Source organism: Saccostrea echinata, unplaced genomic scaffold, assembly GCF_033153115.1.
Source record: "Saccostrea echinata isolate AGI-Se365-2 ecotype Australia unplaced genomic scaffold, CSIRO_AGI_Sech_v1 ptg000009l, whole genome shotgun sequence".
Lineage (NCBI taxonomy): Eukaryota > Metazoa > Mollusca > Bivalvia > Ostreida > Ostreidae > Saccostrea > Saccostrea echinata.
The window spans coordinates 4,067,232-4,095,024 of NW_026889758.1; the positions used below are offsets into that span (position 1 = coordinate 4,067,232).

At 33.3% G+C, this 27,793-nt stretch overlaps 1 protein-coding gene and 1 long non-coding RNA gene across 2 annotated transcripts in view; one reads left to right on the forward strand and one right to left on the reverse strand.

Annotated features, from left to right (window-relative positions):
- The window catches only part of LOC133181486 (uncharacterized), a 344,223-nt gene extending 321,803 nt beyond the window's left edge, over positions 1-22,420 (reverse strand). The window contains 5 exon segments of the mRNA XM_061315978.1: positions 2,730-2,896; positions 5,723-5,889; positions 7,974-8,052; positions 21,597-21,755; positions 22,250-22,420. Of these exon segments, the coding sequence (XP_061171962.1) occupies positions 2,730-2,896; positions 5,723-5,889; positions 7,974-8,052; positions 21,597-21,755; positions 22,250-22,417 (740 nt within the window). The 5' untranslated portion in view covers positions 22,418-22,420.
- Positions 8,939-11,838, forward strand: LOC133183179 (uncharacterized). Its single transcript, XR_009720602.1, has 5 exons — positions 8,939-9,287; positions 9,717-9,790; positions 10,276-10,324; positions 10,813-10,880; positions 11,754-11,838. It is a non-coding gene; the product is annotated as an uncharacterized LOC133183179 (long non-coding RNA).
- Positions 22,421-27,793: the final 5,373 nt, after the last annotated feature.

Here is a 27,793-nt window from a genome sequence, read left to right on the forward strand (position 1 = left end):
ATTGTAACTTTATTGTAATATTTTATATAGTGCTTATTTGTCCAGGGCTCGACATTAACGCTTGTCCGGTACCAGTGAAAAAAAAATTACGGACAAGTGAATATTGCTGGACACTTGTCCAATTGGACAAGTGCATTTTAATGTGAAGAAGTCTCCAAATAATAAAAAGAACAACTGTTGAGTATTTAGTTTACCGCTGCTTTAAAGACGGAAACAGTACATAAAAACCAAACTTCGATCCCGATATGGATTGCTATGTAATAGAGTTGATACTCGATCGGGATCGATGTTCACTAATTGCATACTACTGCAAAGGCATGGAACTCAAGAAGTTCGGATTCCGTTTTATGTTGACAGCATTTATGTTGTCAGGACAGAGAGTCTATATAAAATTTTGATTTGTGTGTTTGTTGTATTTATAAATTACATCACGCACATGTCATGGACTTTATTTTAGTTTTTCAGTTGAAAGGATTAGATCTTTCTTGAAATATTTTCGGACAAGTGAAGTTGAAGTTCGGACAAGTAAATGTCTTGGTCACTTGTCCGAATGGACAAGTAGGAAAAAAAGTTAATGTCGAGCCCTGTTGTCCCATTCAAGACGTTAATGTGCTACGCCTTCAGCATTTTTTCTTCCTCACTTACAAAAAGCTTTATTTATTATTTTTGAAAACCTGGTTCATATATCTATACCTGTCATTTTCAAAGTTAGTATACATATACTTTTGATTATAATGGTCACTGGTTAATATGACATCAAGAGGCAATTTGAATACAAAGTGTAGGATAAATGATAAATTTTTGCAATGACTGAACATCTACAGGATATAGGATAGTCATATGATAAAATAGCACGTACATTACAGATCATTTTTGCACCATGTGTTTTCCACTGTGGAAGCAGTAACTTGTGAGCTGTTCTGTATCACTACTTATGATACAGGTCAATATACAAGTACAGTAAAACATGCTTATAGCAAACACGCTTCAACTGGCACTTATAGCAAAGTGATTTTCATTCACCGTGACTTTAAAATATATTGTAAACTTAACTGATATAACAAATTACAGTTATAACGAAACAAAATCATCTGTCCCTGGCACTTTGTTATAAGCATGTTTTACTATAATAGTGGATCAAACTATTTTCCATCATAATCGTTATACTTCTTAATTTTTACATTTGTGTAATTTTGCATGGTTATTTATTTGCGAAAGAAAGTTCTAGTTATCAATAACTGGAATTTAACAGGTCTAGGAAACTACCTTATATGGCAATTGTTATGGCACAGAGCAGAGCTTACCAGGAACGGTTATCCAGTCCAATAATTGAAGAGAAGAGACATGGTCTACTAAATTTTTACATTTTAATTCAAACACACGGTTCGGGTCAATTTACAAAGTAATATTCATTGAAATGCGGGAAAGACAATGGAAACTCATTTTCATTACTTTTATAAAAAATTCAAAGATTAGGTACTAATAGAGATGTTCCTTGCTCACATTAAGAAATATAGTAAAATAGTTAATATAGTTAAATAATATAGTAAAATAGTTAAACAGTAAATTGTAACCCCTTCACAAAACTATCACAATACTAACAATTTAAAGCTTAATGGAATGGCCAACACATGATAAAATAAGTGGACATCTTAGTGCTATCATCTTGGTCCAAGGAATCCATGTGAATTTTTTACTCACTGATACTACAAAATTCTAATATAGAATTCTACATTTATAAATCAATTGTTTGTCAATGTGAGCATGGAATAGTAGATAAAAATGTGCATATTGTGTTTAATCTGTGAAATGCATGAAAAAATTAAAATGTTCTTCCTAAAATGAGTAGAAAATTGCCATAAAATTTCAGATGTATTCTTGTAGTAGTCCATAATGCATTTCAACTCATTTAGCTGATTGATCAGCATGTATGTTGATTACATTGGTACTTCATTTAGTATGTAAATTTATTCTGAAGAAAGAGAATACAGTTTCCTCGACCTGTAAAATTTAATCACTTCTGATATGTAATACCAATTTAAAATGTAAACAAAATGATTTTATTAATGCAGGAATTAACAGTTGCACCCACTTCAGAAAAAATACATAACCTGCAAAAGCATATGTTTGGTTCATTATATATGCATCTTTAGGTGCATAATTTTTTCTGCAATACTTGTAGTTGCAACAATCCCACATAAACAAAGACATATATTTTATTGTTTGAATCTTTAATAAACCTGTTCAAACTAGTTTAGAATTTATGGATTGATTAAGGGAAGTGATTTCATTAGAAACAAGAGATGTTTGTGAAACACTTATGCCCCCCCCCCCCCCAATAACTGGAATTTTTCTATGTCCAAAGGGCATAAGTCTCATCAAAAATTGCTCGATCATACCCAAATCAGAACTTGACCTAGATATTCTTATGATTAATCTGTATACCAAATTTCATTTTAGTGTGTGCAACCTCTGCAAAGAAAATGAACGGAAACTGTTGATGGACCGACAGACAGCAGCAAAGCAATATGCCCTCCATTCTTTAAAAAGGGGGGGGGGGGCATAATAAAAGAGAACATAATCAGTATATGTAAATAAATATGTTTTTTCCCAAACCTCAGGGGAAAAAGTCATTAAAAAGAGTTATTTATTTACAAGAAAATTTAGACCAGTAACCTTTATACTTTTTTTATTTACCAATGTAAATTATAAGCTAATGAAAAACTCACCCTTCCTTGAGAATATTGTAAGCATCTTTTATTGACTTGATGAGTTTAAATACTTTGCCATATGTATTAATGAAAGAATCTGCCATTCCCACTAAACCCTGAAATGGGTCAATCAGTTCTTTCTTTATGGTATGGAAAGTCTCCACAATTTCCTTTTTGATTATTTTCTACAAATATAAAGGTCAAATACAAGGGTTGTCCATTAAGTTCATGAACAAATGCTATATATAATTTTCTTCAAAATGACTGCACTGGCAAATAAGTACAATAATATTTTAATTCAGACCATTATTTAATAAAAATATAACAAGAGGCCCATGGGCCACAACGCTCACCTGTGTTAATATGGCCCTGCTGTTCTTCGTCAGCAGATTTCTTCTCCTATATATTCATATGTAAAGCTTTGATCGCCTGTTCTAGGCATACACTACCCCCAGGTGCCATGTTTTGAATGAAAATTAATCTAAACTTTCTGAGGATGCTTCTATATTCATATAACTTATCATGGTTTTGCTGTTCTTGAAAATAGAACTTTAAAGATGTCTGCCACCCTACCCTGGGGGGGGGGGGGGGTCATGATTTCAACAAACTTGAATCTACACTACCTGAGGATGCTTCCATATCAATATGACTAATCATGGCTTTGTTGTTCTTGAGAAGAAGATTTTTAAAGAATTTTCCTATATATTCCTATGTAAAATTTTGATCCCTCATTGTGGCCCCACCCTACCCCCAGGGGTCATGATTTCAACAAACTTGAATCTACACTACCTAAGGATGATTCCATATCAATATGACTATTGCGGCTTTGTTTTTCTTGAGAAGATTTTTAAAGAATTTTCCTATATATTCCTCTGTAAAACTTTGATCCCCCATTGTGGCCCCACCCTACCCCTGGGGGTCATGATTTCAACAGACTTGAATCTACACTACCTGAGGATGATTCCATATCAATATGACTAATCGTGGCTTTGTTGTTCTTGAGAAGAAGATTTTTAAAGAATTTTCCTATATATTCCTATGTAAAATTTTGACCCCCCTTTGTGGCCCCACCCTACCCCCAGGGGTCATGATTTCAACAAACTTGAATCTACACTACCTGAGAATGATTCCATATCAATATGACTAATTGTGGCTTTGTTGTTCTTGAGAAGAAGATTTTTAAAGAATTTTCCTATATATTCCTATGTAAAATTTTGATCCCCCTTTGTGGCCCCACCCTACCCCCAGGGGTCATGATTTCAACGAATATGAATCTACACTACCTGAGAATGATTCCATATCAATATGACTAATTGTGGCTTTGTTGTTCTTGAGAAGAAGATTTTTAAATAATTTTCCTATATATTCCTATGTAAAACTTTGATCCCCCATTGTGGCCCCACCCTACCCCCGGGGGTCATGATTTTAACAAACTTGAATCTACACTATGTAATGAAGGTATCACATAAGTTTCAACTTTTCTGGCCCAATGGTTCTTGAGAAGAAGATTTTTAAAAGATGACACCAAATTTTTACCAATTCTTAATTATCTCCCCTTGGAAGAGGGCATGGCCTTTCATTTGAACAAACTTAAATCCCCTTCACCCAAGGATGCTTTGTGGCAAGTTTGGTTGAAATTGGTGCAGTGGTTCTTGAGAAGAAGTCGAAAATGTGAAAAAGTTACAGACGGACAGACAGACAGACAGACAGACAGACAGAGAGACGGACAGACTGACTACGGACAAAATGTGATCAGAAAAGCTCACTTGAGCTTTCAGCTCAGGTGAGCTAAAAATTAAAACAAAACATGCTATTTTACGAATGTTAAAGGTGTTAATACCTTGTATATACAGGCTGCGCAGCCCAGTCCGACGTAAAGCTAATTTCATGATAATGTCAAAATTATGGGTTGTGGTAAAGTGTAAATATTTGAAAAAAGTGTATATATTTTTAGTATTTTAGGATTTTGTGTTTATTTGATATGTTTAGTAATATTATCTACAAAATAATTTTTATTACGTTCATCAACACAGACTACATTTTCATTTTTATGCAACACTGCCAAATTTGTGAAATAAGCTTTTTTCATATGTTTTTGAAACATATTTCTTGCAGTTTTTTAGTCCCCTACCGGTGAAACCGGAGGGGACTATAGGTTTCCTCTGAGTCTGTCCATCCGTCTTTCTGTCCGTCCGTCTGTCTGTCTGTCCCTCTGTCTGTCTGTCAGTCTGTCCCACTTGGTTTTCTGCACTTTTTTCTTAAACGCTTGCAGATATTGAGCTGATTTTTGGTATGTGAGTGTACCTTGATGAGTTACAGATCAAGTTTGCATTTCGTTCCGCTTCATTGATTTTTTACGGAATTACGGCCTTTTCAATTTTTAAGGGTTTTCCGCAATTTTCTTCTAAACGCTTGTAGATATTGAGCTGATTTTTGGTATGTGGCTTTATTAGTTATAGATCAAGTTTGCATTTCGTCCCGCTTCATTAATTTCTGACGGAATTATGGCATTTTCAATTCTTAACGGGAACCAGATTACACTTGCCGGTAGGGGACTAGTATTGCTAATGCAATACTCTCAGAATGCTTGTTTCTTAATATTTTCACTACCTGTATAATAAGCGATACTTGAGATATCAGATGACAATAGCCCTTTATTTGTGACACATTTAATTTTTATTAAGCTTTGGCTTGTTTTATAAAGAAAATAATCTTTTAAATCACAAAACTTTAAGGCATTTTAACCTTAGGCCTTGCACACTATCTGCAACCATTAAAGACAGCGATTTTTTCAAAATTATTAAGTTCAAACAATCAAAACCAAATTATTCTGACTTGGATTTTCATAACAAATGTTTTGATATACAATAAATATATCAAGGATCACTCATTTTTACAAAAATGCTATTGTCCACAAACTTAGTGGACAACCCTCCTATATGTACAATTGCTTGAGTAGGATAGTCTAGATATCCACTTTAATTAATAAGACTCTTCATTGTGAAACTTACAGAAGAACTTTTGCCTTTAGAGAATTTCATAATTTCATCTTCCCCTTCACTGATGCTTTCATTTATCCACTTCTGACCACTAACATTCAAACCTTTGAATGCATTGTCAGCCATGGCTGAATATTCAATCCACAAATCATGTAAATTGAACCAGTATGGTTTTTCATCTTCAAAAGAAATTGCAAAAGAATATAAAATATTAAAGACAAATGATGAAGGACAAATAATGTTTATGATGTTAAATCTACATACATGTAAATGATTCACACAGAAAAATACCTTTCAAGAAAAAACAAGCATCTTGAATCTTCTCCTTTTCCTTTATGATAATTCTTATAGCTCTGAAAATTCTGAGATTCAAAGAAAATATTTGGATTAAAAAGAGCAAGAGCCACTTAGGGCCTTTTTTGGCCCTGAGAATTTCTGAAAAATCGAAACTACTCTGTTTTAGTTGAAAATGCAGTATTTATAACTTGGACCCTTGGTGACCGTGTATCTATTGAACATGACGTAATTTTCTCTCTAGTCAATGCATTATGACGTCATAAAATGCGTCATTTTTCCCATATCCTGTAAATTTCCCTTAAAATGGCCAAAAGTTGACGTATTTTTCAATATTAAATATAGAGCACAACCTCTGATCCAAAATATGCAATTACATAATGAAAGATCTGTTTCTGAAGATCACAAAACATGTTTTAATTTTTGGATCGTGGGCTGTGCTCATATTTTAATTCTTTGCTGAAGGTAGTCAAACACGCATGTTTTCTGCAAAATTCAAGAACATTGCATTTTCCCAAAGCTTGTTTTCCAATACCTAGATTCTCAAAAAGAAATTTTGTGATAGCAAATGAAAGCACTAAGTCTCTACTTTATTTTGATATATGAAATGCGATAGAGGTTGATAGTCGATTAATTGATATAAGGACAGGGCCATTTTATGCATAAAGTGAACCTACCTCTTTTACAACGAAGTTGTGTACAAAATGTACAATGGTTTTATTACAAGGTGTACTGTAATAGTGATAGTTTTATATTGTTTTAATTAATACAATATTCAAATGTATAATTTATTATACATTTATGAATATGCCACAACTGATTTTAAACTCTCAAATACATGTATTAATCTGTTTGTCAATCAATATTGACAAAAACAAATAAGTTACAAATCAAATAATAATATTATTCAGTAAAATACTTTATCAAATGAAATAATTAAATATATTAAATAAAACAAACTAACTGAAATAAAATAAATAATCGGCTAAAATTTTAGATCCACCCCTTGTACTATTCCTATGCCTGAAATAAGCTACCTGAGTAGAATTCAACTTTCTTTAATCCTATTAGTCAAAACATTTACCTCCAAATTCTGGACATGAGACAAAGACATTATTCAGCTTGATTTCAGACTGAGAAGACATGATTTTCAGATATATACTTTATAACTTTAAATTTGACCTGGCTACCAGCTGCTAACATGTAAGTAACTTATTTACTCTTCTTATTAACAAAATATATTTAAAAATCTGATTTATCTGAATTATCTGAAATTAATAATCTAATGAAAATATTGAGTGTGCAACAGTTGAGAGTGAATGTTGTTATTTTATTACAGTATATATCTGATAAAGTGCCAGTGTTGTAATCAAAAAAGGTACCAGGCACTCTGTTCCATAAACAGGTACATTTCATATTTTTACAAATGTACTTATCATTTTCATATTTTCTTAATTAATAAGTGGACTTAGAATTCACTTAATGATTATAATAAATAATGTAAAACAATATATCTTTCAAGGGAATATGTATAAATTGTTCAAGTATATATGTAGATTTTTATAAAATGCTGTGAAAAGGGGAATAACTCTTTCAAATGATGCATAGTAATTATGTATAATGTATTGTGATTTTATGACTATATTGTATGTTTAAACTTTAAAAAATGGTCATTCAATTTTTATTTAATTGTACTAATACTATTTATATGTGTATTTACATGGTGATTATCTTCCAGATATTTATTATCATTATTATTGTCCATCCAATAAACCATCAATGAACCCGCAGGTGTCTTTGTGGATTCATATAACTACCATCTACAAGACCCCTGTCACAGTACTACCTCCAACATCAAACTTCTTGATACAATATTTAACATTTAGAGGTATACAATGTACTTACGAAAAAACTCCTTTTCCAATGCCCATTATAGACTCCTTAGGATTTTTTAATATAATAGAAAAACCATGGATTATATCTTTAATTCCATGATATATTGCTGTGGCCTGTTGGGGAATCACCACTTTAATAGCTTGTTCCACTTCCTAAAATTAAACAATTAGTTTGCACTGATCAACAAGAGGCCCATGGGCCACAGAGCTCACCTGAGCCAATATGGCCATGACTTTTTAATCAGCAGATTTTTTAACTTATGCACTCCTATGCAAAACTTTGATCACTCATTTTGGCCCCACTTTACCCTGGAGGTCATGATTTGAACCAATTTGAATCTATACTACCTTAAGATGCTTCCATATCAATATGACTTTGCTGTATTTGAGATGAAGATTTTAAATGCGTGTCTACGAGAAAACCATGCAAAATCCAAATTTTATTATGAAAGGCATTGTGATCATTTTGACTGATTTTATTGTTTCTGATTAGCATCATGTGTCCTCTAATAAATCCCAGTATCAAAACTGTCAGGTACCTTTGGGGATCCCTATTATAGCCCTATATTCTATTTTTAGCACATTTTATGAAAATATTTTGAAAAACACCCATAGATTAAGAGAAAAAAATTGCAGGAAAAAATGCACTTTTATTCAAATGTTACATATTAAATAAATTTAAAGGAAGTGCTCTAACTAGAAATATATTATTTAATTTCATTTATCAACACTGATTCTGTAAAAGTGGGGTCTAAAATTAGATTAAATCAATGTGTTTAAAATACCACTATCTTTAGAATGCTGTAAAAACCCAAGAAACGCTTAAAACATTATAAATATCAGTTTAATTGCAAAAATCCTTCAAAATCAATATATAGTTAAAAGGAATTTGGTTGCAAATGGCATTATGCTAATTTAAAAATAGATTGAAGTTGGCTGAAACTATTAGAAAAATTATCTCCCTTAGTGGAACTCTCCTTATTTAAAGGAATTAAAAGTGTGATGTCTTAATGACAGACGAAAAGATGAAGTGTTGATTTGAGGACAATATTATGATAAAAGATCTCTAGCTTTGTTGAAAGATTGTAAAATAGATTCAGCTGAATATACAAGGTATTTTAAATGCAGCACATAAGACATTTCTGTCCGTGAAACGCTTCTTATCGGTAACCATCTTGAACCATACAGCTGTTATGGGACTTGGACATTCTAATTTCTGTAAACATACCTACATGTACATGTATGTGTCAAACACAGAAATATACTTGGTCTACACTGGAAAAGGAAAAAAGAACATGTTGTCACCCATACCTGATAGGGGAGACGCTATTATGCAAACCCGTTAACCGAGAGGGTCAAGCTGAATGAGGTTTTGCCTGTTGGAACTGGTAAGAACATTATGCAGTTTAAAAACTTAGGGAATTTTGCTAAACCATTGAAATTAACTTAATTTCTGACCTTAAAGTTTTCAGAGAGACACTGTACATGATATTTGGGTTGTCAATAAGAAATGAAACAGATTTATAAAAAAAAAAAGCATGTTGGGGGTTCCTCCCCTTAGTGAGGGTTGAGAGGGCAATACCAGAGTAATTGGGGAATTATGTCATTATAGGTGAAGAAATTCCCCAGTCCCACAGGTCTTAAGGACAACCCTATACATGTAAATATAATATCACAAAGTGATATCATAATTGGAAATATTTACTGACTTTGTGTTTATAGTTGTGAAAACCTATTGATATCAAGTTTATACAACTTACATGTCCAATCTATAATGATTTATATCTATCAACTAATTTGATTCCTAATTGTTACAGGTATATGCAAAAGATGTATAGAAACACACTTTAAAAAATCAGTATGGAAGTAAAGCTGAAGGAAGAGCTTAAAGGTACATATACATATACTGTGTGTTTATAATTATATGTAAAAGTTTTATCAAATTATTTCTAAAATTTACTCAGTAGCTTATACACCAAGTTTCACTTATGAAGCAAAATTACCTGCTTTTATTATGTTATAGCTGAAATACATGTAAAAAGTGAAAACTCTTGAGCAGCAGTCCACTTGCTAATTCTTGTTCTCATTCGAGTATATTTAGTACTCACATAAATTAAGGATTCTACAGTAAATGTTGATGAATGGCTTTTACACTCAATAGTTTCATAATATTGATCATTTCACATGTAAATGATCCAATCCTGTTTGGAAATAAAATTTCAATTGCATATTGTTTTGAATTAGTTCTAAAAATAAAATCTCAAGTGTGATTTCTGTTTCATTTTATGTGTACATAACTGGTTATAAGTATTCATGTAACTATGAGGATTATTAAGTATTGTATAGTTAATATTAAAATTAATGTTTATTCTTTAGCAGAAATGTGTTCCTATTGACAAGGCAACAATTGAATCAAACCAAACAGGTGATCACTTACTGTAATATAATATAATATTTTTAAGGTACTACATAATAATAAAGATAATGTCAATGTTTAATATCTCAAAAAATAAAATTAACAAATATGTTTCATTTCCACACTGAAAAATATAACCAAGTGGACATTGTTCTCATGCAGTTCAATGACATGAACCAGAGTTTGTACATGTGGTTAACATTTTATAATGTATACATACAAGTTACTATAATCATGATAATATACATGTAACTGCTCATTCACATTACTGATAAGTAAAGTAACAAAGAACAATTTATGTGAAGTTAGGTCTAAATGGTGAAGATGCCTGAATATGTGACTGATAAACTGAAAAGTCCAGTTCATATAGTTCAAGTTTTGAGCTTTAAAATTATTTAATTATGATTCATTCAAAATGTTTCAGCATTAGCATTTTTAGCATTAACTGTAATGTATAAGGGTATATATACTTCATGGCTTTTTCAATTATTTTACAGAGCAAAGAGTGGAGGAAAATGGAAGAAGTCATGGACTTAACAGAAAACATATGACCTAATACCTGCAGGTAACAGCCTCCAACCCCCCCCCCCCCCCCCCCCCAATAAATGTTTATTGGTCTGTCCATTGGTCATTCTGTCTGCACATGTATGTACTATAACACTTTAATTTGGGAACAATATCTCTTAAAGCCTTTGAGCTTTTGCAATATCATTTCATATCACAACTCCTTACAGCCTAGAGAAGATCCCTATTGATTTGAGGTCAAAAGGTCAAGGTTGGAAATTCCTACAATACAAAAAAAACTCAAATAATAACTTTAGTTTCCCTTGAGCTTTTTCTGTTAAATTTTATATCATAATTCCAATGACTTAAAGAAATCCCCTTTGATTTCAAAGTTAAAAGGTTTAGTTGAAAAATTCATATCTTGCAATAAATAATGTCCTGGTGATAACTTTGGTTCTCTTTGAGGTCTTGAATTTATTTCTTTAATAAAAAAAGACACCAATTGACTTTAAGGCCAAAAGCTGAAAGGTTAAGGTTGACCTTTTTCTTTTTCCATCTGCATTTTTTTTTGGTCCAGTTCTTCCATCCTCATTTTTTTCCATAATTGGGGGCCACAATTCTCTGAATTAGCTTGTTTTATATTTGGATCATTTGCAGGTTTGCATTAAACTCAATTAGCCATTTAAGGCATTTGGATCTCTTACAAAATAGGAAATAAAGGTGATTCAGGCTAGCATTGCCAAGGTCCCTTTGTTGTAAAATTGAAATTATTCCCTAATTCCCAATGTCATTTAGAACATCAAAATACATGCTCTTTTGCTTTTGGGTATAAATGAAAATTTACTGTACAAAAATGTCTTCTTTGATTATCATAATTATTGCAATATCAATTATGAACTTTAATTCAAACATCAATTTGTCATTGCTTTTACAGATTTTGAATTCATATCATCAGTGCATATAAATTGGTCAAAAGATGAAAGATCTCAGCATAAATTGTTCAATCATGCAAAGCATATCCTGTCAAATGGAGATTACCCTTCCTTAAAGTGTCAAGTATCTCAGAAATTGGACTATTTGCAATACTGTTCAGGAATATTTTACAGTCAGTACATTTAGCAATAGGGCCTGTTGCACCATGCCAAGGTACAGAGTTGATGCTTCAAGCTGTCGACGGCATTCCAAAGGAAAAGGATGAAACTTTTTTTTAGCTCACCTGAGCCGAAGGCTCAAGTGAGCTTTTCTGATCGAAATATGTCCATTGTCTGTCGTCGTCGTGGTTGTAAACTTTTCACATTTTCATCTTCTTCTCAAGAACCACTGTGCCAATTTCAACCAAACTTTCCACAAAGTATCCTTGGGTAAAGGGAATTCAAGTTTGTTCAAATGAAGGGCCACACTTTCTTCCAAGGGGAGATAATCATGAATTTGTGAAAAATTGATGGCATCACCTAAAAACTTGTCAAGAACCACTGTGCTTGAAAATATGAAACTTATATGGAAGCATCCTCAGGTAGTGTAGATCCAAGTTTGTTCAAATCATGACCCCCAGGGGTAGGGTGGGGCCACAGAGGGTGATCAAAGTTTTACTTAGGAATACATAGGAAAAAGCCTTTAAAAATCTTCTTCTCAGAAACAGCAAAGCCATGATTGATCATATTTAAAAGGAAGCATCCTCAAGTAGTGTAGGTTCAAATTTGTTCCAATCATGACCCCCGTGAGTAGGGTGGGGCCAGAATGGTCGATAAAAGTTTTGCATATAATACATGTACATAGGAAAAATTTGTAAAAATCTTCTTCTCAAGAACAGCAAAGCCATGATTGGTCATTTTTATATGGGTGCATCCTCAGGTAATGTAGACTCAAATTTTGTTCAAATCATGACACCCCCCCCCCCCCCCCACCCCCACCCAAGAGAATAGGGGGGCCATAACAGGGGATCAAAGTTATACAAAGGAATACAAATGTTATATCAATAAAAATTGTCTTGTTAAGAACAACATAGCCATTATTTGTCATATTAATTCAAATATTATTATTTTGCTTTATTTCAGTGTAGTAGCTTCAAATGAGTTTTTAATTTTTTTTTTTTGTTTTTTTGTTGTTTTTTTTTTTTTTTTGACAATTTAAAATTAGAGATCATCTTAGTAATAAAATTTTTTATAATGTTGCTGTCTTTAAATTTTCTCTGTAAAAGTAACATGAACATGTACATGATACATTTGGTATTTTTCAAATGCAGTTGAAGGAATTTAATTGAGCATTGTCAAATATTTCATTTAAATACTAGTTGTGTTTTTATGACTTTATGGTATTAAAAAAGACATAAACTTTGTTCTGTTCATTCATTTGTATAATTTTAGGGCAAACAAAATCAGCATTTGTATAAAATGTTTTGCATGTTTAAAAACAACTTTTGCAATGAAGAACTGTATGAAATTTGGGCAACACTGTGAAAAAGTGGATTTTATTTACTGATGTGTTCACACTTTTGAACACTCTCTCTGTTAAACTTGCAATTTTATGTATTTGCAGTTTTTGCAATGTGCATTTTCATGCTAAGGGATCCTGTAAAATGAGCCCCATAGCTACATGTATAGCCAGTTCATTGCTATAATACATTAAGCCTTGTCAAAAACTCATGATTTTTAGCTCTACTGGTTAGAGACCAGAAGAGCTTATGCGATAGTAAGGGGTTGGTCGTCTGTCTGTCCGTCAACAAAAGCTACTCCTCCTACAGTTTTGGTCTGATTCCAATATTACTTGGCACACAAGTAAAGTACACTGAGATACATAATTTTTTTTATCGGATTTTGATTTTGATGAACGGTGTTGCTATGGTTACTGAAATAGAAATTTCTGTTAAATTCTTTTAAAATCTACTCCCCCTTTAGTTTTAGTCAGATTTCCATGAAAAGAGACCAAATCAAGGATCATTATTCTATTTATTTCTGTTGCAAAGTTTCAATTCCAACTGCTACTTATCTCTTCCTTTGTTAGAAGTACAAACCAGTAGGGGTGGGACGATATACCGATACACCGATACATATCGATATTTTCTGCTAAGATACGGTTTACGATACATGCCTTAAAATATCGGTACGAAACGATACACGAACAACCTATCCAAAAATTGAAAATGAAAGTACTCGTCCTTGAAAAATGGCGGCTTGTACGAAGCGAAGAGATGTCAGATGATATTGATATTGACAACAGGCTTTAGAACTTACAAGTCGGAGACAAGGGATAAAACATTTTCACTTTTAAGTATCCTCGAAAGATGGGACAAGAAAAGTTCCGTATGTAAAGCCGGTAAAACGTGTGATATACAGAAAGTATCGTTTCCACAACAGTTGATATTATTAATTGTTAGTCCATCTGGCTCGAACAGCTCATAACAAAGCATGGATTTTCTAATTTCAAGAATTTGAAATTTTGAAACAAATTGTGGATTAATATATTTTTTTTTTGTAAACTAAGCTTGGTTGCAGACTTTCAGCAATTAATAATAATGTACATGTGATGTTTTTCTTTTTAATGAATTTTTAGTCAGTGTTCTTGATGAACTACCCAACTAATTTATAAACAAGTTGTTTATGGACATTTGGCAATAAGTACAAATAATTTTGTTTTTGTAAATATTTAGTCAATGAAATTGATGAACTTCAAGTATTAATTTCAAATATCAGATATGATTTGATATAGAATGATTTGTTGATTTATTGTCAAGACAAAAAATAAAAACAAATACTAAGTTTTTTAAATAGTTTTATAATTTATCATAATATCGAGATACGTATCGTATCGTGCTATATGTATCGAGATACGTATCGTATCGCAAGATCTGTGTATCGTCCCACCCCTACAAACCAGTAGAGCTACAGTCTCGAAAAAGACTTCTGGTTAAACAAATATTCAAATCATGCATCTTTGTGACATTCTGGATAAATATAAGCTAATTTCAGTCATGAAGATTGAAGGTCATGTGCCTGAAATGATTTAACGTTCAAAATGTAATCACTCTAGTAGTCCAGTATGCCTTTCTACCCAGATATTGTGTAATTTTGCTAGGGTGAAAAAATCAACTAATTCAAATGTGCCACCAAATTGCCTGTTATTTTTACTTAAATATCTTAAAACAAATACTTCTTGATAAAAAATATAATCACTGAAGTGTCTCTTAAAATTCTATGCCTGTTTTTTCTTCAGAATATCCCTTAGAATTATTGTGACCTTTTTGCACTTGCAGTTCTGCACTTACAAGAGTGAAAACTCCATTAATTTAAATTTGCAACCAAAATCCCATTAATACTAAATAATATATTTAAAAACAATCACTTTTTAAAAATATGAAATCAATGGAAGCGTTTCTTGGAATTTTATAGCTGTTTTTCTGCAGACTATTCAAATATCTTTATTTCTTACAATTATCGTGACCTTTTTGCACTCGTAGCTCTTCACATTCAAAAAGGTATGTGGAAAAAATTCTGTAAATATTTTTTTCAAAGGTTTTATTTCCTTAAATCCATTAGTTATGAAGATATTATGGAAATTTTTTATACACAAACAGAATATGTACAAAAGGTGTTATTTTTCCATACTGGGTATAGAAATAGGCTGACGATAAACTAATTCTCCCTGTATCCATGGTAACAAATCAAATGACGTCACCAAACTTACGCAGTAAGTAAGTGACCTTGATCTCACTTTGTATGCAAAGTTTCAAGAAATTTTGAAAAACTTGCTTTCATAGCATTCTGCATGGTTTTCTCGTAGACACGCATTTAAAAGATTTTTTTCCCATGTAAAACTTTGATCATCCATTTTGACCCATCCTACCCTGTGGGGTTATGATTTGAATACACTTGAATCTACACTACCTGAGGATGCTTCCATATAAATAGCTGTAAATATAGGCAACACAGGTTAAACAATATAAACTGATTTTCTCTATCCAATCAAATGGCGTGTAAAAATCAGAATTAAAATATATACAAGTAAAAGAATTGTCTAATCTATTTTTATTCTTTTTTTCAATCTTTTATATAGGCTTTATACTTCAGTTCCCCCAAAGAGATCTCCTGAACCACTTTGCCCTTTTCTTTGCTCTGGGGCTATGGTTTACACAATCCTTACAACCATAATTTTTTTTGTGGAAAGGGGGATTGGAGGCAAGGAGGTGAGTTTTTGTCCAGGGCCATTCTTAATAGGAAATACACTGTAGAGAGGTTGGTGTGAACCAGTTAGTGAATGTGTAGGAAAAATTTAAGATGTTTAAATATCATTGTAAATCTAATAGAATTGTAATTGATTGATGGGAAATAATAAAACATAGGTAATCAAAGATTACAAAGCTCACCTCGACGAAGGTTATCTATAAGTAAGGCAAATCTCACATCATTTTTTTCTCTAGTTAGTGTTCATCCCAATTTCAATATCCATACAAGTTTGGTTTAAGAAGGACTCACAGTTACTTGGAAATAGACCTGCTCTAAAAACTTTTAACCTGTTTACAAATCAAGAAAATTTTGGTCAGTTCCAACATCCAAAGCAGGTCTGGAAGTTTTCATCCTTAGATGAACCATCCATGCAAATTTAATCATAACATGCCATAATATTATATAGCTACTCCAAAAACATTACCCTGGTCACTCATCTTGAAAATGTAGGTCAGATTCAGAATCCAAAACAAGTCTGAAAGTGTCCATCTTAAGATACATCATCCATGCTAATTTGATTAAAATATGGCTAAAATTCACTCATCTGGAAAATCTAGGTCAGATTCAGCATCCGAAGCAAATTTGGTAGTGTCCATCCCTAGATCCATCATCAATGCAAGTTTGGTCCAGGTAGGGTTTATAATTACTTGGGAATGGACCTGCTCCAAAAACTTTAACCTGGTCACTCATCTGGAAAATCTAGGTCAGATTCAGCATCCGAAGCAAGTGTGGTAGTGTCCATCCCTAGATGCATCATCCATGCAAGTTTGGTCCAGGTAGGGCTTATAGTTACTTGGGAATGGACTTGCTCCTAAAACTTTAACCGGGAGCAGATGCTAATGCCGACACCAACGCCAGGGGTATAGCATAAGCTGATCTCGACTTCGTCGAGGTGAGCTAAAAATAACAAGAGGCCCAAGGGCCTTAACAGGCACCTGAGTATAATACAACACTGTAAAGGATCCATGGAAGTATAAAAGTAAAATTAACTGATAGATGAAGTGATCTTTTTGGGATCGTACTTGATTTGACCAAGTCTTTCAAGGATGATAATGAATGCATAATACACAAATACCATGGATACTTGCCTTGTGTGTAAGGTATTTAATATATACAGATATGTTTTTGTCACTTGCCTAGTGCTACAATTAAGTACACAAAGAGAAATCTCTAATGTCTGTATATTTACCTGAGGTGATGCCTCTTGGCTATGTGATTTTTACCATTTTGCTTTTCCTCATAAAATTCACCTGGCTTAGTATATTTTTTTAAAAAAAAGTTTATATTACACTTTTAACACAAAGCTAACATATTCTGAAATTTATTTTCATCTGTAAACCTTTACTCTGTGTGATTTGTCCGTATTTGTAATTTCATTGAAGTATCAACTAATATTTTCCAAGTGTCATTTCTTTAATGCAAGAAAATACAACAGGTTATTAAGTAAATGTAATTTCAGTTCACTCTGTGCTCCCTTAAAAACATTTTTGAAAACAAGAGGCCCAAGGGCCTTAACGGTCACCTGAGTATGATACAATAATTTAAAGGATGCATAGAGTATAAAATGAACTGAAAGGTGAAATTTTGTTGCCCAAAAGAAAAAAAAAATAGGGTGATCATGATCAACAAAATAATTGGTCTTAATATTTATTAACAGTTCATAAATTAGGTTCTAATCTGTTCCCCATTTATCACTATCACCATACAGTATATTAACAAATTATCAATGCTTCGGTACTATTTTAATCCCTTGTTGAAATCTCTTACATTGGCCTCTCTTGGTCTTTGATGAACATTTAATAAGACAAGTTATTTTTGTCTCATTTTTATTTATCTACTACTTACAAGTCTATCTGATCATTAAAACAATGAAAGTACTTTTTGTATTATACAATAAAAGTTTTTGCATAATTCTCTTATTCTATTTACCTTTCAAGTACATTATTTACAGTGATAAGTTATCAAAAGTAAATGGCAAAGGGGAATAACTCCTCTCAGTAGAATACAAACTAATAGAGCCCTGGCCAGGACCAGAACACTTGACCAAATGGTCCAGATGTTCAAAAATCTGGTAAAAATTCCCTTCCTTATAAAATTTTTTACTCTATTTGCCTCAGATATGCCCAGGTGCGGAGAAGATTTTTAAAGAAATAATGCATTTTTACTACAGATTCACTATATAATCAATAGAGCCCCCCCCCCCCCCCCCCAAACACCAGAGCTTCTGACCCTGGAACCATAAGTTTGCTCATCATAACTAATCACTTTGTTTATCTGCTTAACACTAAGGAGCAAACAGGATTATTTAATAGAATTAATGCATTTTCACTATATTATCAAGAGCCCCACCCTCACACCAGCACATCTGACCCAGGGGTCATGAAATTCATTACTCTGAAAGAAGCATTCTTGCTCATCATAACTATACACTTAGCTTCTTTGCTTTTTTAACCAGAAGCAGAAAAGAATATTTTCAAAGAAATTTTGCTTTTTCATTTTATAATCAAAAGAAGCCCCCCCCTCCCCCCCCCCCCCTCACCAGAACCCTTAAACCTGGGGTCATAAAATTCACAATTTTGGAAGATGCATCCTTGCCTATCATAACAATTACTTAGTCTGTTTAAACAATACCCAGGGGCAGAGAAGAAGATTTTTAAAGAATTAAAACATTTTCCCTTTTAATCAATAGAGCCCCACCCTAACACCAGAACCCCTGATCCAGGGGCCACGAATTTCACAATTTTGGAAGAGGCATCCTTGATTATCATAACTATGTATTTAATGTGTTTCAATAATACCCAGGAGTAGAGAAGAAGATTTTCGAAGAATTAATGCATTTTCACTATAAACCAATAGAGTCCCACCCTAACACCAGAACCCCTGCCCCTGGGGCCATGAATTTCACAATTTTGGAAGAGGCACTCTTACTCATCATAACTATATACTTAGTTAGTTTATTTAATACCCAGGAGCTGAGAAGAAGATTTTCAAAGAATTAATGCATTTTCACTATATAATCAATAGAGCCCCACCCTAACACCAGAACCCCTGCCCCTGGGGCATGAATTTCACAATTTTGGAAGAGGCACTCTTACTCATCATAACTATATACTTAGTTAGTTTATTTAATACCCAGGAGCAGAGAAGAAGATTTTCAAAGAATTAATGCATTTTCACTATACACCAATAGAGTCCCACCCTAACACCAGAACCCCTGCCCCTGGGGCCATGAATTTCACAATTTTGGAAGAGGCACTCTTACTCATCATAACTATATACTTAGTTAGTTTATTTAATACCCAGGAGCTGAGAAGAAGATTTTCAAAGAATTAATGCATTTTCACTATATAATCAATAGAGCCCCACCCTAACACCAGAACCCCTGCCCCTGGGGCCATGAATTTCACAATTTTGGAAGAGGCACTCTTACTCATCATAACTATATACTTAGTTAGTTTATTTAATACCCAGGAGCAGAGAAGAAGATTTTCAAAGAATTAATGCATTTTCACTATATAATCAATAGAGCCTCACCCTAACACCAGAACCCCTGCCCCTGGGACCATGAATTTCACAATTTTGGAAGAGGCACTCTTACTCATCATAACTATATACTTAGTTAGTTTATTTAATACCCAGGAGCAGAGAAGAAGATTTTCAAAGAAATAATGCACTTTCACTATATTATCTATATAGCCCCGCCCTAGCACCAGAACCCCTGACCCTGGGGCCATGAATTTCATAACTTTGGTAGAGGACTCAATGCTTATTACAATGATGCCAACAGTTTGACTGCTTGATGTCCAGGAGTAAAGAAGAAGATTTTTAAAGATTGCATTAATTTTGGTGGTTTTAGCCCAGGTCCCAGGGGGGCAGGGACCATGAAATTCACAATTTTTGTTCCCCTTCACCCATAGATGCTATATGTCAAATTTGGTTGAAATTGGTTGAGCGGTTTCAGAGAAGAAGCTAAAAATGTTCAAATGTTAACGCACATCGCACGACGCACGCCGACGGACAAAAACAGATAGCAATAGGTCACCTGACTCAGGTGACCTAAAAAAAGAGGGTAAATGAATGAAAATTAAACAATTTTACCATGATTACTCTAGCTGTGTAATTTTTGGAGGAAATATGGAAGGTATTTCATTCTCCAAGTCAAAGGAGAAAAAATTCAAAAGAATTATCCAATTTTCTAGAAGAGGCCCAGGGGCCACATCGCTCACCTGAACACTATGGCTAGGAAAAAGCAGAAATCAGTTCAATCTTGAAAGGTTGAAAAGTTTAAAGATAAAAGTGGTTCGGAGGGGGGGGGGGGGGATTGATTTGAACTTACTTGAATCTATACTTCATAGGGATGCTTTTGAATTAATATGACAAATAATGGCTTTGCTGTTCTTAAGAAGAAAATTTTTATTGATATATCCTTTGTATAACTATGATCCCCTGTTATGGCATCTCTATTCTCCTGGGGGGTCATGAATTGAACAAATTTGAATCTACATTACCTGAGGATGCTTCCATTTAAATATGACCAATCATGGCTTTGCTGTTCTTGAGAAGAAGATTTTTAAAGATTTTTCCTATGTATTCCTATGTAAAACTTTGATCACCCTCTGTGGCCCCACCCTACCCCTGGGGGTCATGATTTGAACAAATTTGAATCTACACAATCTAAGAATGCTTCCATATAAATATCACTATACTAATACTATGTATTCCTATGTAAAACTTTGATCGCCCATTGTGGCCCCTTCCTACCCCCGGGGGTCATGATTTGAAGAACCTTGTATCTACACTATCTGAGGATGCTTCCATATAAATATGACCAATCATGGCTTTGTTGTTTTTGAGAAGATTTTTAAAAATGTTTCCTATATATTCCTATGTTAAACTTTAATTGCCAATCGTGGCCCCCTTCTACCCCTGGGGGTCATGATTTGAACAAACTTGAATGAACACTATCTGAGGATGCTTCCATATAAATATGACTAATTATGGCGTTGCTGTTCTTGAGAAATAGATTTTTAAAGATTTTTCCTATATATTCCTACGTAAAACTTTGATCGCCCATTGTGGCCCCTTCCTACCCCCGGGGGTCATGATTTGAACGAACTTGAATCTACACTACCTGAGGAAGCTTCCACATAAGTTCATATTTTCAAGCACAGTGGTTCTTGAGAAGAAGATTTTTTAATGATGCCATTCAATTTTCACAAATTCATGATTATCTGCCCTTGGAAGAAGGTGTGGCCCTTCATTTGAACAAACTTGAATCCCCTTTACCCAAGGATACTTTGTGGCAAGTTTGGTTGAAATTGGCCCAGTGGTTCTGGAGAAGAAGTCGAAAATGTGAAAAGTTTACAGATGGACGGACAGACGGACTACAGAAATGTGATCAGAAAAGCTCAAAACTGTGACATGATAAAGTCTCCTCCAAAGAAAAAATTTGTTTGTATCATCTGTCCTTAAAATGACTCTGATGACCTCATAAACAGCAGTTAAAAAATATGACTCTAATACATGTATTTTATCTACATGTATGTATAGTTACTCACATAGACAAACCCCATCACATCTGTCTTAATATCTGTGAAAAGTTTTGTAACTTTACGAATAAAATTGATGACTGGTTGAAATTCCTGGGGTAAATCCTTCAGATCAAACTGTCCTATCTTCTTCCAAGCTGTGGAAGCTATCTTTCTTAATCCCAGTACCTACAAAAACAAAATATCTTCATATGCATGCATACAAATGTACTGTCATTTTAAAATGTGGTACTGAACAACTGTGGTTTTGCTATTTTTCAGTGAACACCAATTTTCATTATTTTTGAGGCAGAGTCAGATCCTAATTTGTATCTGTGAAGGCTGAGCTTTTTTTTACTTTCTTTTAGTACTAGAAAATGCCTTTGAATTTTACAAAAGACTGTTTAGCTGGTACAGTAAGCAATACTTTTACTGATCACAGTTAAAAAATTACCTTTGCCTTTCAATTCATATTGGTATTGTATAAGCTAATTGGGTACCCTTAATTTTTTTTTATTCAAAAGTATTATCTTAGCTGGTAGTGCCTGTAATCCTAGGTCCAAAATCTCTGTGAGATATCTTATATTTTTGCATGGAAGAACTTGATACTGGGTATAAGAGTGGAAGTCTTTTGCACAGAATGTGAGGAATGATAGGTATAATTTTAATACAGAATTCATCACCTTTTCAGGTAAGTGAGTAATGGCATCAATGAAGTCTGTAATAATATCCTTCAGATTCAGCTTTCCAGATATTATATCCTTGAAGAGTTGCACTCCTGCTTTAACACCCTCAACTATTTCTTTCAGTTTTCTCGAGAAGTTTGCAGCCAATTTGAATATTTTTTTCATATCATTCCCCTATAAAAAGAAATTTAATATATGTATATCAGATATATGCTTTAGCTTCAACTAGAACACCGAAAACAAGAAGTCTGTGAGCTAATGCTCAGAAGTAATACCCCCACTCTGATGTGAATATACATTTTGATGTGAATATACAAAAGTTCAGTTATGGACAAACACAGGGATGAACAGGAAGTTGACATTCGATTCGTACAAAAGTGAATCCCATCAGGGATGGGTATCGGCAAAGATTTCGTATCATGATATATCACGATTTTTTCCCAAAAATATGATAAATCGTGATATTTTTACACACTATTTTTACTAGAATTTCAAATGAATTTACATAATATTTGTTAAAAACATGCTATAAAAACATAACTTTATTTTTTAAATTTTTATTCATTTAGTATAAAGCATGTCTTTTATGCCGTTGTTTAACTTCCTGTAACTGTCATTCAATAGTTTGAACAAATAAATGAATGATTTCCGGAATTTATAGTTATGTACCAAATACCGGTACTTAAGTCTCTGTATCACGATACATATCACACAATAAAAAATTGCGATATACCGGTATACCGATAAAATCGTGCATCCCTATTGCATGCCACAACAGAGAGTGTGCTAACATTTCATGTATCTGCAATGAGTAGTTGCTGACAAAACTGCAACAAAAATTTGTTACATATTGTATGGACAGACGCAGATAAACAGGAAGTTGACATGGATTCATACAAAAATGAATCCCACCATGCCATGGCATGCCTCAACAAAGAGTGTGCTTATTTCAAGCATCTGCAAGGAGTAGTTGCTGAGAAAACTGTGATGAAAATTTGTTATGCATGGTACAGACAGATGCATGGATAAACAGGAAATTGACATCAGATTCATACAAATATGTATGGAATGCCTAAACAAAGGGTGTGCTAAAATTTCAACCACATGCAATGAGTAGTTGCTGAGAAAACTGCAACGAAAAATTTGTTACAGACAGACAGAGGGTCACATACACAGACAGACAGACACATAAGGGTAAAACAGTATAACCCCCCCCCCCCTCCGTATGAGTAGGAGTATAAGAAGTTGCTGAGAAAAATCGAAAAATTTGTTACAGACAGACAGACACACAAGGGTAAAACAGTATACCCCACTTTCCGGAGCGGGGGTATAAAAAGTCATACAGGACTATTCCTTGTGCTATGAATGATCTTGCCTTTTAAACAAGTGGCCTCCAAATCTAAAGTTGTCTCTTTAAATTAAACATAAATATGAAATGAATTTTTTGTACCAAAAAAGTGTAAAGAGTTTGACCTTGATCTTAGACAGTCTGTAGGTTTACACCGTTTACACCATTACTCACCTACATATTGAACATATAGGTATAAATTAAAAAATATCTGAGTTACTGCATCACCTAGATATGCAGTAGGCATACTAACAGTCTTGACTTTTGCCCCCCACTTATGTTCCAGAGAATCTTAGATACGACATAAATGTGACTTTTTCCATTCAATATTTAAGTAATAAATATGAAAAAAAAAATTGCTTGTTATTTCATCAGTGATCATATTTATATAATCATAACCTTGACCTTTGAAAAAGTGGCTTTAAAACAAAGAGGTGTATTTCAATAATCAAATCTTCATCTTTGTGGTAAATATGAAATCTGCATGCAAACATTTTTTTTAAATATTGCACCATATAAATGTCATGTTAATGGCAGTCATGCATCTACATTTTTTACCACGAGCTTTCACTTTGTGACTCAAAACAATCAACATCTTTCTGTAAACCATTTATCTTTAATCTATATAGTTATAAAGTCTACCATGTCAAAGATGGACAGATGGAGGTACACCAGGAAAAACAAGGGCAGACAGACACTATGTTTACTATTATATAGGATATCCACATCTTTATGGGTAGAACTAAGGAAGTATATACCTGTATGAGCAAACAAAACAGCCAGTACAATCGAGAAAAATCTCTGAAAGCTTTTGTATGAATTATCTATACATGAACATCAATTACTTGGAATATGTTTATGCTGTACTGGGCTCCTCCCTTGAAGCACACTCTAGCCACAAAAAAATCAATGTTTGTATTGACGCATCCAAGGTTAATTCTTGCATATGCTTCATCGTGAACTTTAACTTGAACGTGTCCATGTGATGGAGCTAAAATTTTCAGTAGAGAATTATACATAACAAAGTGGATATCCAATACAAGAGGCCCAAGGGCCTTGTATCGCTCTTCTGATAAACTGTATAACCTATCAGTTCTATTTGAAGCCTCTAAGTATCCTGTACATTTAGATAAACCCTTGAAATTCCAATTCACATTCTGAGAACCCAAGATGATTCTAAGCCAACTAGTACCTGAGAGTTGGTCAGGTGACCTACTTATCACTTGTCATTCTCTGAGGACCCATCAACTAAGTTTGATAATTCTAAGCCAATTAATACCTACACTACGGTCAACGCGGATCCCGCATTTTCCCGCGACCCCGCGATGGTGTTTTAATCCTTTCCGCGATACACCGTCACGGTTTTATCATCGCGGTGATCGCGGGGACACGAGATTACCGTGACGGTGTGCTCTACCGTATTTTACTCAATGTGAAGTCGATAATCCTTCTGCTTAATGTCAAAGTAAGGATATTTGATTGTGAATATATAAGATTGGTTTTTTTTTTAATTTGGCTTAAACATGTGAAAATTCTAGAAATAATTTATAAAAACTTTTTTTCAGTCTAAAGGGTGATACATGTATTTGAATGATACTTGGCATTTATTCTATTAATTTAAAAATATTATCATTGTTGTAGTTTCTAATAAGTAACCTGAATTATAGTGAGGAGATCTATAAATCAACATACATGTAATTTTTTTATTGTAGTAAATATCGATTCGATTTATTTTACGCCCTTTTTACATCATGAACAGTTTTTTCATACAGTATTACTGCAATTTTTTTTTTTTTTGAATTGAAAATTACAATGTGTATATCACTGAAAAAAATTAATTGAAAACACATTTTCACGCCAAATTACCTCTTCCAACATGTTCAAATATTATTTACAATAATCCCGAATATTTGTTAGAATTATGGGCCTGAATAAAAAAAAACAGCTCTGTTCATCATGTTCAAATATTCTAAAAGAAGTCGACAATAGATATATTTTTATAAAGCTAAAAAAAATTAAATGGTTGCGTTCTCAGCTGATAATTAAGCAGAGAAGTCATTAACTAAATAAGTTGAAACTGACCAAACACGTGTACATGTATTACACAATCACAGCGTGTGCAGTGGGGCGTAGCTAATATCCTATCGGTCGCCCACTATAAGACTATGGGTTCTCGGAAAATTCACGAGATGATCAAGCCCTTTTACGATAACCGTGTTTTCAAGCTGTAAAAACTGTATGTATAACATGACCATATTTCAGTAGCCGGTCTTGACACCTTGATCACCCATCATACATATAGGTTATATCAACTGATCAAACGCAGTCCTGAAATCACAGAAATATCGTTATACTTCTTTAAAAAAAAATTTAAAAAAATAATAATAAAAGTCTTTTTTTTATTGGTCGGCGATCTTGAAAAACTTGGGACTGCCAGAGTAATTATTGAAACCAAAGAGAAAGGTTTCACAAAACTGAATACTTTAAACCATTTAAGGGAGTGGGTGTTAAATTACACACTTTAATTTCGGATAGAGAAACATGACGATTAGTTTGCACGGCAACAAAGTGTGTGTGCGTGTGTGTGTGTGTGTGGGTGGGGGGGGGGGGGGGGTTGAGGGGGGTTAAGAATAAAAATCTAAAAAAAATGGCGAGGGACATTTCAGAAAACTTGCCTGTACGTATATTTTTACACTGTATTGTACATATTTATTTAATCAATTAACACACTTCATGAATGCCCAAAATGTACATAGCATATCTTTAGAAAATAATCAATAAAATATGAACAGTCTGTTAAAACCAGCCCCTTCTCCTATCGTCGTCGATATGTGAATATAAGATACTATTAAATCTATTTTTCTATATCATATTAATGCATAACACTTGCTGTTTGTTCAAAGCCTTTAAAGTCTGGAGGAATTCTGAATGAAATTTCTTTATGTACGCCGTCCATTTCTTGATTTTTATACGCCGACATGTAACATTACTTATTTAAAAAAAAAAAAAAACTGCACTTAATACTGTCTACTCAAACTACAGGCCTGTATGAAAGTAATTTCAGTTTGGGGCAAAACTTAACTAGAAAGTTCTTAACTAGCAAACCTTACCAGAAATTACAGGGAGAAAGTTATGTATGAAAGATACAGGACGGTACTGGCTAAACGGCTAAATTAAGCCACATGTATATACATGTTTATACAGCCCTGCACATCAACGAGTATACACCGGGCATTTATTTTCCAACAAATCAGATGATCAAATACTGATAAATTGTTACCAGTCACAACTAAAATTCTGAATGCAATGGACATAATTGTAGGTTACCTACAATAATTATGGGCTTATTTTTATCATGTGTTTTAGGTCTTTAGCAACAGTTTCAAAATGGGGGGGGGGGGGGGGCTTCCAAAAAAAATCTGACAAGCCAAAAAAAACATGCCGAGAATTTAATGTTGTATTGGTATTGAATCAATGGAAAATTTTGTATAAAATAATTTGCTACTGATAGAATGGACAAATTATTTTATAGTTTGCGATGTATTTCAAGTTTAAATTTACGAAACAGACTCCTATTCAATATGAATGCAAAATTTTGCATGTCCAGGTATACAATACAGGTAAATCACAGCTTTAAGAAATCTAATCTATTGTTGTGCAGACGTATGTGTATATCTATTACATAACACTTCCTGTCTGTATCAGTGCCAAGGTTCTGACTGTGCGTACTACAAACTCGAATCTAGCCCGGGGACACATACAAACCTTCTGTTTCGATTGTATTTTATCAGTGTAAATTAAATTTCAAAATCGAATGTTGCATATTTGCACATGCTGTAACATCCTCTGAGCTATTAATAACGTTTTTTGCCTGTAATTGAAGGTAAATAAATAATAATTAAAAAAAACAAATTCAGGGAGGGGTATCCATGGTATCACATGCATGAAGATAATGTGTGATGCCCAGAGCATGGGAAGTCAGTCACTAGGGTAACCGTCACTAGAAAACAATCCACGAATGAAAACTTAAACTAAGTTTGAATCAGTTTTGAAATTTTGAATTATCAGTTGATTATGGACCGAAAATTAATTAAATTTTCAAATCAAAATAGGGTAAGCTTGCTATTTACGAATAAACATGTATCTAAAGTAAATTAAAGTTTGAATGATAATATTTATAGACAGGACATATT